The sequence below is a fragment of the Cydia splendana genome, chromosome 6 (assembly GCF_910591565.1).
Source record: "Cydia splendana chromosome 6, ilCydSple1.2, whole genome shotgun sequence".
Taxonomy (NCBI): domain Eukaryota; kingdom Metazoa; phylum Arthropoda; class Insecta; order Lepidoptera; family Tortricidae; genus Cydia; species Cydia splendana.
Genome location: NC_085965.1, coordinates 4,052,202 through 4,065,603, shown reverse-complemented (window position 1 = coordinate 4,065,603; position 13,402 = coordinate 4,052,202). Strand labels below are relative to the sequence as shown.

General features: G+C 37.4%; 1 protein-coding gene across 1 annotated transcript in view; it reads left to right on the top strand.

The window, feature by feature from the left end:
* Positions 1 to 2,068: 2,068 nt before the first annotated feature.
* The window catches only part of LOC134791829 (uncharacterized), a 30,944-nt gene continuing 19,610 nt past the window's right edge, over positions 2,069 to 13,402 (top strand). The window contains exon 1 of the mRNA XM_063762963.1: positions 2,069 to 2,154. Coding sequence (XP_063619033.1) covers positions 2,124 to 2,154 — 31 coding nt within the window. The 5' untranslated portion in view covers positions 2,069 to 2,123. The remainder of the gene's footprint in view (positions 2,155 to 13,402) is intronic.

The window sequence follows — 13,402 nt, the reverse complement described above, 5'->3', positions numbered from 1 at the left end:
TGAATAGAACATATTCTAGATATCTTGCCAGGCATCCACTCAATTACATGTCTCTCTAATTGGACAGCTTTTTTCCATAGTTCTCTGCGAATAGCATCTTGTGGGAATCTGAATGGAAAGTAATGTAAAATGACAATACCAAATTTGATTATTAATTTGAAATAACTAGGTAGTTTTTTTATAGCTCCATCTCATGAAATAAAAAAGGAAAATACAAATCTGTAAGAAGGAATTTATTACTACATTTATAATTATATAGAAAGTACCTAAACCAAACACAAGTTAATAAAATAGTCTAGTTCATTTAGCATAACACCATCCCTATTATCCTCGTAATTTAAAAAGTCGTATGTTGTTATGAAAGTCGTATGCAGTTGTTACGTTTTAGCTTAGCACGGTAGTATCGAAAACAAATCGTCATGTTTTTTCCAAATTCTACTGAAGTTATCTGTTTACTACAAGTGAAAAGTGATTCCACTGTTCTTGGTATGAACTAAAATAACTTCTGCACCACTTCACGACAGATGAATATATTTTTAATTACAAAAAAACGTTGTTTTTATAAATCAATTTAGCCATTTGTCACTGACTGTCATCTCGGTGGTACTGAGATTGCCAATCGAGCAGTTTGTAAGTACCGCCTATCGCGGGGTAGTTTGCGTTGGGTCATAATTGAGCGGACAGAATACTTCCATGTATAGCATTTCGCTGCTTATAATCCAGTAACATTATACATTTAGCGTTTGCGTCAAATCCAGTTATTTATTTATTTATTCAGAGCCCACTGTGTCCCACTGCTGGGCAAAGGCCTCCCCCCTCTTTTTCCAGTCGTCTCTGTTCTGTGCTATATCTGGCCAGCCTCTAAAAAAGGAGTCCAGCCGACTAGTTCCTCCGGATCCCCGGTTAGAATCGTGGGGCTGCCACTCCGTGGTTAACTTGGCCCACAAGTCGTCCGGCATTCGGCAGACATGGCCAGCTCAGTCCCATTTCAACTTAGCCGCTTTCCGAGCTACGTCAATTATTCGAGTCTTAGAGCGCAGCGTGGTGTTTCGGACTAGATCCCTTAATTTTACACCTAATATGCTGCGCTCCATAGCTCTCTGGCAAACCCCGAGTTTGGACTTTTTTAAAGTAGACTAAATTTGCTACAACACGAGACTAGAATGATCTATGTACAGACTACAGACATTATACAATATTTTTCCCGCATGTAGCCTATTGTTTCATATTGCACGAGAGTAGCTCCACTCAGAACTAGACTAGGATTGCGGACGGAGCTCACTCTAACAATCCCAAGATAAGTTATTGTATATGAGTTCCGCTACTATAGTGGTTGAGAAAAATAGCAATTTTAGTTGCAATGTGTAACAGAGCTTGCAACTATAGTAAATAATTTTATTTTGTTCTGTTTATTTATTTTTGAAGATCGCTCACTCGCTAAATGTAAATAGCAGTAAATGCTTCACAACTCTGTTAAATGAAGATAGACAAGTATGTTTAAAATATGTTTAAGGATATTGTTTGTAGAATATTACCTATCACTAAAAGGTTAAAGGTTACTTCATTTTAATAATTTTGACTTCTTTAAATGACTAAAATTACATTTTATATACACGATAATCTGACTAGGTTTTGACGTTAAAACATTACATAACACGAAAAAAAAAAACCGATAAATTCTATGTTACATCTTACAGATTTTAAAACAGTAATCAAAACGTTGTTTCATTACCAACTTTTCACTTAACAAACCTTGTCATTCTATAAATCATCGAAGTTTAAAAACTTAGTCCACTGACTCTTTAGGGGAAGTGTAGAGTGCGCATGTCGCTAGGGTAGCGAGCACGGAGGGCACTCGGCTCGCGGCGCGCACTCGGCCGGCACGCTCGCGGCACCTCGCGCTGACATGGCCTACGATCGCGCTCCGTCATTTGTAAACAACGGATGAAAGTTTTTGAATTTAGAAACCAAAATTGACATCGAATTCTGTTTTAATTAATGGTATCTATCGATTAGATGGTAGGTGAATTTGATAGGACTAGTTAATTGGAAACGTGATGTGACTAAGTAATTACAAATTGCAATTATTTGAAGTGTGTGAGTGAACTCATGACATTGTTAAGATGATGTTTTTGTTGCTAATTACGTTATGTGGTGAGTAAAGTGTCTTGTTTTATATAAGATTTATTTAATCGCGGATTTTGATCCCCGTTAGAAGCAAAATAGCATTTTGATTCATTTAACCCGGCTCGGCCTATGCCTGTCGATTTTGTAATTCAGTTTCGAGATATTACTGGAGTTGCGGGTGGCCATGGGCGACGTTAATAGCTTACCATCAGGCGATTCGTCTGCGCATTTGCCTGATATATCTTAAAAATATGTATACATGAGTATTTAGCAAATATTTACGATCAATAGTATTAGTTACTTATAGCTCCTAAGGCTCACTTGCACCATTCCACTAACCCGGCGTTAACCGGTTAAACCGTTAACCCAGTGTCAAATTGTACTGGTAACCGTGGTAAGTCCAGGTTTAACCGGTTAACCCCGGGTTAGTGGAACGGTGCAAGTGGCGCTAAGAGGGTTTAGATTTTAAATTAAAGTTAAAATGTTTTCCTAATCATTGTTTAAGTAGGTACTCAATAGGTAACAAAACCTAATGGCTGTATTTTCTATAAGACTTCGGCCGACCCCAAATCATTTATAATGTTACGCACTTACGCAGACTCAGATAATGAAAGATCAATAATATAATACATATCTTAATTTTGATACCAAATAACTTTTTTTTATTGATAATTATTTTATTTCGGTGAACGTTTTCATATAAATTTTAACCAGTACGTCTACTCCCCAATCTACCCGATCGTATTGACAGTGCGACGAGATTACAGAGTAGAGTCTGTGCGGAAAGAGTAGAGTCGTGGAATGTATGAGGCCCAATACATTCCACGACTCTTTTCTTTCCGAACAGACTCTATAGTGATTAATAGTGACTAGTCAGAAATACTTATATTATTTGAATTTGATTATATAGACTTTTACAAAAATGTTGTCATTATCATTAGGTACTCTGCAAATTATTCATAATCAGACATCGTAACATTTTCGGCGCAGCGGAGTGGTGTTAACGGAATTGTTATAATATAAACAATTTCAACCCTAATGATTCATTGGCGCTAATTACGTAAATATTAACCTTAATTGATTGACGATCGGTCTGGCCTAGTGGCTAGTGACCCTGCCTGCGAAGCCGATGGCCCTGGGTTCGAATCCTGGTAAGGGCATTTATTTGTGTGATGAATACAGATATTTGTTCCTGAGTCATGGGTGTTTTCTATGTATATGTATAAGTATGTATTAATCATATAATTACGTTTATATCGTCGCCTAGGACCTATAGTACAAGTTATGCTTAGTTTGGGGCTAGGTCGATCTGTGTAAGATGTCCCCAATATTTATTTTTTTATTTATTTAATTTCCCATTTCAGTTGGAATTATCTATACCGATTCCGTTAACACCACTCCGCTGCACCAAAAATGCTATAAAATTTACGATGCCTGTTCATAATATCAAGGGGTTTTAGGAAAGAAAAGGAAATATTACGTTCCCATGCTTACAACCTGCTTACATTAATGCCAATCGCATACTACTCTTCTTCTATTTATAATGCGAATTTCCCAACGGTATTTTCCAGAGTATTTTTCTTGTAATAAATAATGCATAAACCCTCGCTCCGCTCGTTTCAAATTTACGAGATTCAAATAAATGAGAACGGTCTAATAAATCTCGCGCCGTCTTCAAACTGAGTCAATTGCCTGAATTGAAAGCTTCCGCTCCGAAAATACCTGACTAACTGCAGTACATTATTTTAGGAGTCATCATATAAAGTCAGCCACCGCCATACAATTGAAACTGCGCGAATTAAAATAACTTAAAAGTAGTTACAGACACACTTTCTGTAGAATGTGAAGAAAGTGTATCTGTTTTTTCGCTTTAACTGAACTGTGACGCGGTGGGCAAAGTTATGTTAAAGGGCAAAGTTTTATACTTTTGCTACCACTTTGTTGATAGCCTCTGTTTGTGAATGTGCGTGATAATATTGCCACTACTTATCTCAATTGCTGTGTAATTAGTTGAGTACCGTAAAATGGGGTGAGTAGGGTCCTAGGGTCAAAACTGAAATTCAAACCTCGATAAAATTTTATTTTTAAATATGAAATCTGAATGGTGTATATCAGCGGTCGGCAACATTTTAGCAGCCAAGGGCCACATAGTAGTTAACGAAGTTGACGCGGGCCGCACTTTGTTAATATTTATGACTTTATTAGACATTGTTGTTTGTCAATATTACATACAAAATAGCCAGGGAGGCTTGCGGGCCGCAAGTGAGAGGTTCGCGGGCCACATGCGGCCCGCGGACCGCCGGTTGCCGACCGCTGGCTGTATATAATAAGTGTTCCGGACGTTTGTATTTTAGTTTTTATTTTATTTTGGGTACCTAGTTCCATTTCATAACTTTGACGATAAAGAGGAAAACCCACCTCACCCCGTAGTGCCTCGTATATGGGGTGAGATGGGGTTTTCATACAAAGGTGATTTTGGAAGATTTTTGGATAAAATTTTTTTATTATGCGTATTACTTTAGCTCCATTTTAAATTGGAATACATTATTTTTGTAGCAGTAGCCTTAAAATCCCTTCTCACCCCCTCTCAAACCTTCTCTCCCCATTCATAACCCACCTCTCCCCGCGACACCTACTCACCCCGTTTTACGGTACAGCTTATAAGCTAAGCTCTATTAATTTGCGCCTGGGAGAGATTAGTGAATAATTTAGCTTTAACCGCAACCAGATATAACGCAATTATGCCGGTGAGCTGCCGGCACATTATATGCTCAACCAACGAACAAGAATAACTATAGAAGCCTGACTAGACTGGAGCTCAAAAATCGGCCAAGTGCGAGTCTGACTCGCGCACGAAGAGTTCCGTACCATTATGCAAAATACGGTAAAAAATCACGTTTGTTTGTATGGGACCCCACTTAAATATGTATTTATTTTGTTATAAATATTTATGTATTTTTGCGGCAAAAGAAATACATCACCTGTGAAAATTTCAACTGTCTAGCTATCACGGTTCATGAGTTACAGCCTGGTGACAGACAGACGGACGGACAGAGGGACAGACGGACAGACTGTCCGCTAGTCCCGCGGAGTCTTAGTAATAGGGTCCTATTAGGTACCCTTTGGGTACGGAACCCTAAAAATGACCCCAAGTGCCTTTTAAAGCGACTCAACTGTACTGCGAGCAGCTTGACAACGCAAGACAACATGCATGTTTGACATTATTAAGAATTTAATTTTAGCTAATCAAAACTTATCCTGACCAATCACAACTCTAATAGCGGGTATAACACTTTAAACTCTCGCGTTTTCTACACATATTTAAGTACACAAACGGGTCTACCGCGATATATTTTCATTGTTTACCTACCTTCAATTCCGACGTTATAGCTGAGTTGCACCAGCTGTTATCACGGAAAGACTGACGTTCCAGCAAATGTCAACGGAGATATAAATAAAACTAATATAATAGCGGGTAATTGTGTATTGTATGAATTTTGGAGAGGGGATATAATTGTCAGTGATACATGTAAGTCATCAGCGCTGTTTTTTTAAATCAAAAATCTACTAAGAGCTTTCTCTATACATGTACTCGTATTTCCCAACGCTGTGCTGAAAAAAAAAAATAGCCTATATACGTCCCACTGCTGGGCACAGGCCTCCTCTCAAGCACCAGAGGGTTTAGGCTATAGTCCCCACGCTGGCCCAATGCGGGTTGGGGACTTCACATACACCTTTGAATTTCTTCGCGGACGTATGCAGGTTTCCTCACGATGTTTTCCTTTACCGAAAAGCTAGTGGTAAATAGCTAGGTATCAAGTTATATTCCGTACATAAGTTCCGAAAAACTCATTGGTACCAGCCAGGATTTGAACCCTCGACCTTCGGATTGAAAACAAACATGAAATCCTGTTTCGTTTATTACACAATCTGCACAACATAAGAGAATCTTCTTTGAGGATTATCCGAATTCGAGAAGTGTTTTTCTGTACAAATTGTGAGGTTTGAGTGGGATTATTTTACTGGATTATCTTAGGCGTAATTTATAAAGGTTTGCGTTTAAATCCTGTCAAAGTCCCAGCAATTCGAAACAACATGCATTGTTGCGTTCGTCAACAAGTTGATTAATTTTTATTCAACTGTCAGTGGAATTAAACAGCTTCTGTTGACGAAGTTAGATGATTGACTCGCGGCTAGTCTAGAGAATGTAATTACCGGTGGATTTTCAATACCGGTAATTAACCGACATAGGAATATAAAAAACGGTAAACCGGTTTTTAGTTTTGTTAAGTGCAGAACAATAGTTTCCTTCAAAATCGTTTATTAACTCGTTGTTTTCATTATTCACTAACCCAACACTCCTGAAAAACTAAAACATAATTAATAATGACGTACTTAGTGACCCACTGACATATATTATAATTGTAGCATATAAGGTAGGTGTAGAGACTGTAGAGTACATAATATGTAATAGTTTGTTTTACTAGGTAAATATAAATAGGTACAATATTTAATAGCAAGTAATGAACTGGCGCATACTCCACCGACAAGAGCCATACTCTTAAATTTTGATGATGAATGAATTACCAAATTCATTAAATTAAAAGCAATTTCGCACAATATGAACCTTTTACAAATGAACCACATCGTCAACAATAAATAGCAGATATCAGCACACAGCAATTGTCCAATTCGAGGTAGAGTTTCTGCGCCAAATGTAATATTTTAGAGAAAAGGCGACAATTCTTTTTGCTATTGATAGGTGCCATTTGATGCCACGTAGGTATCTATGCCTGACAGTTTTCCAACGCTGGAAGAGTAAGAAAAATGACAATTGTATTTCATATTTAGCCCGGGCATGAACATGAACGGTTTTTTTAGGAAAAAAACGTAGGTACGCTAGTGATAATTTAAAAATCGACTTATTGGTAACGATGGAAAGTAATTTTGAAGTCATTAACAAAGTAAACGTTATTAATTAAGATAAAAGATAAAAGATAGTTTATTCAAGTAGGCATATTACAATGCGCTTATGAACGTCAAATAAAGCTACACCGGTTCCAACCCTACACCTCTGCCTCGAGAAGATTTAAATCCCCCCTCAATTGGAGGAGGGTATCCCAATATGGGACCGGCAACAAACTCGGCGGGACACATCTTTTCAAAACTTTATTACTTACATCTTATAATTAACATGCATTACGAGTAAATAAGAAAAATACAATTGAAATTAGTATAGAATGCGTGCAAAAAAAAATATATGTACATATATGAAATCACTAGGAAACAAATACGTAGCTCTTTCAGAAAACATATCAAATTCAACAGGAAAAGAGACAAAATACAAAACAAAAAAAAGAATTTAAAGTCAATAAAAGAAATGAGAATACATATTATAGGGATCTGACTGATTGTTATGAGATGCCTTCATAAATTTTGATGTGCTTTCTTACCTGAGCTGTGTCACCTATAACTCTACATATAGTACAATGCTTTATCTCATATTGCAATTAAAAGCTTTAGTCATTACTCATTTCATTACCTATGATCTATTTGCAAAACCTCTTTCATTTATTCTTATTTATTGAAAATTTTCCGGTATGACTACTTACATATATTGGGTATAGTAAGTCAAGTACATAGTTAGCGTATATCTGACACCTGTACGGTTACCATCAGTTTGTCAGTGACATAAACGCCGTCGAGAACGTAATTTACTTTCTATACATCTCGCTCGCACTCGCATATTAGTGCAAACGGGACGTATAGAAAGTAAATTACGTTCTCGACGGCGTTTATGTCAGTGACAAACTGATGGTAACCGTACTGTATACTTCATAATTTTATAGGCATCGACTTACATATTAAGTAGTAAGTTTCCCTTGTCTTCGCACTTTCTAAACGTTAACCCAAATTGCACCCGTGGAAACAGGCTAAGCTCACGAAATAAGTTTATACCTATTTGGATAATGTAAAACTTACCTACCTACCAATGTGAAGGAACAAATAAAACGACAAAATTTCATTTGGAACGCGGAAAGCCCACGGTGTACAATAAATAATAGGTACAATTTAATAGCTTTTGCTGTTTCGTTATCAAAAAGAATTATTTGACGGATTTGACTTTATTAATTTACAATTTTATTTATAGATCGAGTTCAAGCCTTAAATTAGAGAGGGGGTGGTTCATGGAAATTCTTAATTAGAATGATAGCTTAAGTATATAGTGATACGCAATCAATTAGGTTATTTATACGTACCTAGTGATACGCAGCTACAAGGAATAAATAGTTTTGTTTTAAACTAACACGATTTTCACTCATAATTTTAAAACTAACACGGGACTTAATCGCTTAAAACTTACGTTTATTTATGGCCTGACGTTTCGAACGTAACGTCACGTTCGAAACGCCAGGCCATAAATAAACTTACGTTCTAAGCGTCAGACCATAAATAAACGTAAGTTTCACGCGATGAAGTCCCGTGTTAGTTTCAAAATTATAAATGGTTTTAACCGAGAATCCTCATAATTAAGGAAAACAGATTTTCAAAATAAATATTCCCATGAAATCCCATGACAAATATAAATTAATATTTACGTCATAGATAATAAAATTAACGTAGCTTAATCACTAGTAGTACGCTCGTTGTGCGAAGGCTTACTTATTGCAAAAATGTTGATTAGTATTACTTACTAAGGGAGGTCCCTGGAGGCAGGGAAAAGGCAATGCGCCACGGAACTGCCACGATTTTGCGTACTGTATACCACCCCTAGTGTAAATTTTATTCGATAGCGTGGCGTGACGTACGCGTTAACGCGTTAAGTGTCATTTCGTATGAGATTTTGAGTTTCCAAAATGTCCCGCTTGGCGCTGTTCCAAATCCCATACAAAAATAGACATAACGCAAACGGGAACGCTCGTCACGCTACCGAATAAACACTAGGGGTTCTGACTTCCAAGCCCAATTCGAAAGTACACTGACATCAAAATGATGTCATTTAGTTATCATGCATTGCGCTTGTACTTGCCGGTACGTGTATAGGCGCGAGAGAGACTAAATGACATCATTTCGATACTTACCACTTTGATGTTACAGTACGTTCGAACTGGCCTCTAAACGTCTTGGCCGTCTCGCACGAATGATTTTAGCGTAAGTTACTCAAAGTTTCCAAACTTGGGCCACGAATGTGGTTGAACTGATTTTGTCTGTTTGATGAAACCGAGCCCAAACTTGAACTAATTCAAGCCCAAACTTGTAACTGATTAAGTTTCAAGACTTTCAAGTTTTCAACATTTCCAAAATTTACTTACTTGTACAAAATGGGTTCGCCTCATTACTGCCGCGATTATGTACAATATAATAATGATAATATAAGCCTTTTATTCAGACAAATTTTACAGTTTAAGAGTTTACATATTATTGTACTTAACTTATCAAATATAAAATTTAACTTATTACTATTTCAGACAACATCGGTTTGGTCCTTATGCCGTTTGGCAAAGGCCTCTTCCATCCCTTTCCATTTTTCCCTGTCTCTCGCTAGTCTAGTCCACTGTCTCCCTGCGAATTTTACAATTTCGTCTTCCCATCTCATGTTTGGTGGTGCTTGTTTTCTTTTTCTATCTTTCAGGAACCACCCCCAACCCCCAACCCCCAATTCTCTTGCTCCATTTCTCTTTGCCTCTGATCATATGTCCTGTCCACCTCCATTTGAGTGATTTAACTTTAATGGTTACATCCTCTACACGTGTTTTAGATCTAATCACCTTATTTCTAATTCTATCTCTCAATTTGACTCCAATCATACTTCTTTCCATGGACCTTTGACATACTTGTAGTTTGTTTAGATTGCTCTTAGTTAAAGTCCAAGTTTGGCTGCCATAGGTTAAGACTGGTAAAATGCATGTATTAAACAGCTTCCTCTTCGTGGCTATATTAATTTCCTTATTCTTCATTACTTCTCTCAGTGACCAGTACCGTTTCCATGCGTTTGTTGTTCTTCTAGCAATCTCTTTCTCCATCTGGTTATCCATGGATATTGTTTGTCCCAAATATATGTATTCATCGACATACTCGATGGTTTCTTCACTTACCACTATAGGTGTCTTTTTGGAGTTGGTCATTGTTTTTGTTTTTTCTGCATTCATTCGAAGCCCCATTGCCTCGCTCTCGCAAGCTAGTTCCTTTAGCATATTTTGCAGGTCTTCAGCTGTTTTTGCTATCAGCACTAGATCATCTGCAAATCGTAAATGTGTAAGAGTAGTACCATTAATTTTAAGTCCGTATTTGGGATTCCCATCCCGTTTAAGATTACGAAATATTCCCTCAAGCACTGCAGAGAATATTTTTGGAGAAAGAGGATCCCCTTGTCGTACTCCTTTGTTTATTTTGATCTCTTCTCCCTTACTTTCTAGCTGTATTCTAGCAGTGCTTGCTTCGTATATATTTCTTATTATCCTGATGTACTTCGGCAATACACCTTGCTCCTTTAGGGCTTCCCAAATTTTGTTATGTATGAGGGAGTCGAAGGCCGCGATTATGAGATGACATCTTAGAGCATTTAGTAACTGGAGATGTCATCGCTGCATTTTCTTTACGAAACTGTCTGCCGATTTTTGCGGGGGAGGGAACGTCAAATGTATTGATATTTCATACATGATTTGTACGTAACGTACAAATAGCCAACTGCAAAACTTGCACAATTGTGCAAGTTTTTCTATTAAATGCTCTAAGGATGACATTTAATCCGTTAATATAATCCGATATTTTTAATTATTACTTATTACTGTTATAAGCGAAAAAAATTGCGAATTAAGGAAACTTCTTCATAACTCATATAATAAAAAAAAATCTAAAAAAGTCAAACGAAGGAGAATACCAGTGGTTAATATACATCAAATTGTGTAAAAATACATTCTATAATGTTAATAATCACAGAGGAAAATGGGACCTACGTTTGTATGAAGAAGCGGTCGTCCACATTCCTCTTCAAAAAATGCGGGAACTCTCCACCATAGTTATTATTCAACCTTTAAGGATAACTCACGCTAGACCGGGCCGGGGCCGGGCCGGAGCTTCCGGCGCTTCATTTTCTATGGAAAGCACCACGTGATCACCGATCAGCCGTCATAGAAAATGTGTGAGACGCCTCGGCCTGGGCTTGGCGCTGTCTAGCGTGCGTCAACCTTTATGCGAGTCGAATCTAATAAAGTTTCGAAATTATGTACTTTTATTAAAAACGTTTCTTTCCCTCCGCCGAACCAAAGTGCTAAAGTAAAGTAAATGGACTGGAATATCCGTTTCGCGAATAAATTATCCAGAAATATTACAGTAAATTACACTTAAAAAGATGCTCGCCCTCATTGCAAATGGACTTTTTTATTGTTGTTAGTCTTTGTTAGTACAACTGTTCTTAGGATTTATAAAATTTAAGGTTATTCCTATTCAGAATCGCGAGCACTACCTACTGATTAAACTGCACCCTCATGGACAAATTTAGAGGAACACAAAAAAAATACTAATTTTGACATTAGGTGCTGTAATCCAGTAATTAAACCTTTTTTGCATTTCCCTACATTTGTCCATGAGTATAGGGACCGTGCGCGTTGGAGAGTCTGCCATCTCGTGGCCTGAATCGGAAACATATGTACACATGTACATTGCCAAAGCAAGTGCTACCATCTACCGTTCTCGTCGGTACGTTTCCTTGTGCATAGTTTCTTCGACAATTTGCAAACGGCGAAACGTTTGTAAAATGCCGACGCTTTGTAAACGATTCTTACAATTTGCCGGCGACATAATATATAACTTCACGGCAAACTAAATATAAATTAAATTATGAATTTCTACATATGCAATCAGTCCCTTCGTAACTTAGTATTGTAATTTATGTAAATACTTATGGAAGGGCTGTTGTCTGAGTTCCTATGATATGAGTCATATCACTTCACTAAGTCATATCATATGACTTAGTGAAGTTGTGGGTAAGTTCTAAATTAATTTGATTATAAATTTCAGTTCCATTCTGACAATAGTACCTCAGTGAATATTATTTATTGCTACATTAACTAAAATGTAAAATGAACACAGGGATTAAGAAAACAGAATTAAGTAGGAACAGGCGGTCCAAAGGATGACTCACGCTACAACGGTCCGGGCCCGGGCCGGGGCGTCATGAAGAACTCGTCAACTTTGTGTATGCGTAGGCATTTTTGGATGAAGCAGCCAGAGCGCCGCTTCAAGCTCGATACTTGATCGATTTTCTAACGACACGCCCGAAGCTATCAGACAATAGTGCTTAGAGCTTGGTTTGACAGATGCCAAAATAATTCTTGGGGCTGTGTTGTCACAAGTTAAGGTGACAGTCCATTACCAACGACAGCAGCACTACCACTACCATTCATTTTACTATGGAAATTGACAATAACACCGACGCGTTCGTACTATTAGTGCAGCTGCGGTCAGAAATGGAATGTTACCCTTAGGTTCTTTGAGTGCGTTCTGCCTGTTCACATAATTAGTGTAGGAAGATTATGGGGCTTACACGGTGGCAAAAAGTAACTGCATTTCCGTTGCCAGGGAGGTTTTGAGATTATACTGAGCAACTTTTACTATGAGACCAACCCCGAAATCGCGAAAAAAAAATTACTCTCCCATAGAAAATGGACCAGCCACAATGTCATACAGCCAATTTTGTGCCATAGTAAAAGTTGCCCAGTATAATCCCAAAACCTCCCTGGCAACGGGAATGCACTTATTTTTTAGCCACCCTGTATAGTTCATACTACTTACCTACATACTGCCAGCTGCAAAATTGCATATTTCACCGTAAAATTGTAAACACTGGGCAGTTTATAATCTCGCTAGTTAAATTATAAACTGACGGTAGGGAGATTACTAACTAATCTAACCTAACCTACGTTAGATTGTAAACTAACGGGTCCAAATCTTACGATGTCATTATGAATGGAATTCATTCATTAAGTTCACATGAACTTTGCAGCTCAGTGTACAACTGTTCATGTGTACAACAACCAAAAAATCGTAATATTTTCTACGATAAGTACCTACGTTATACGATAATGGTTAAAGCAAGGGTTTATACATAATAGAGTTATACAACTCAAAAACAATTTTTTTTAAAGTGTTTTGGAGTTGATAAAGCGCATATTTAATCATTTATTTATAAGCTCCAGCAAACTTTATGCTTAAATTCGAACTTCGACGACGACACGACGAACTACGTACAGTCGAGTTCAAAACAACTTCACAA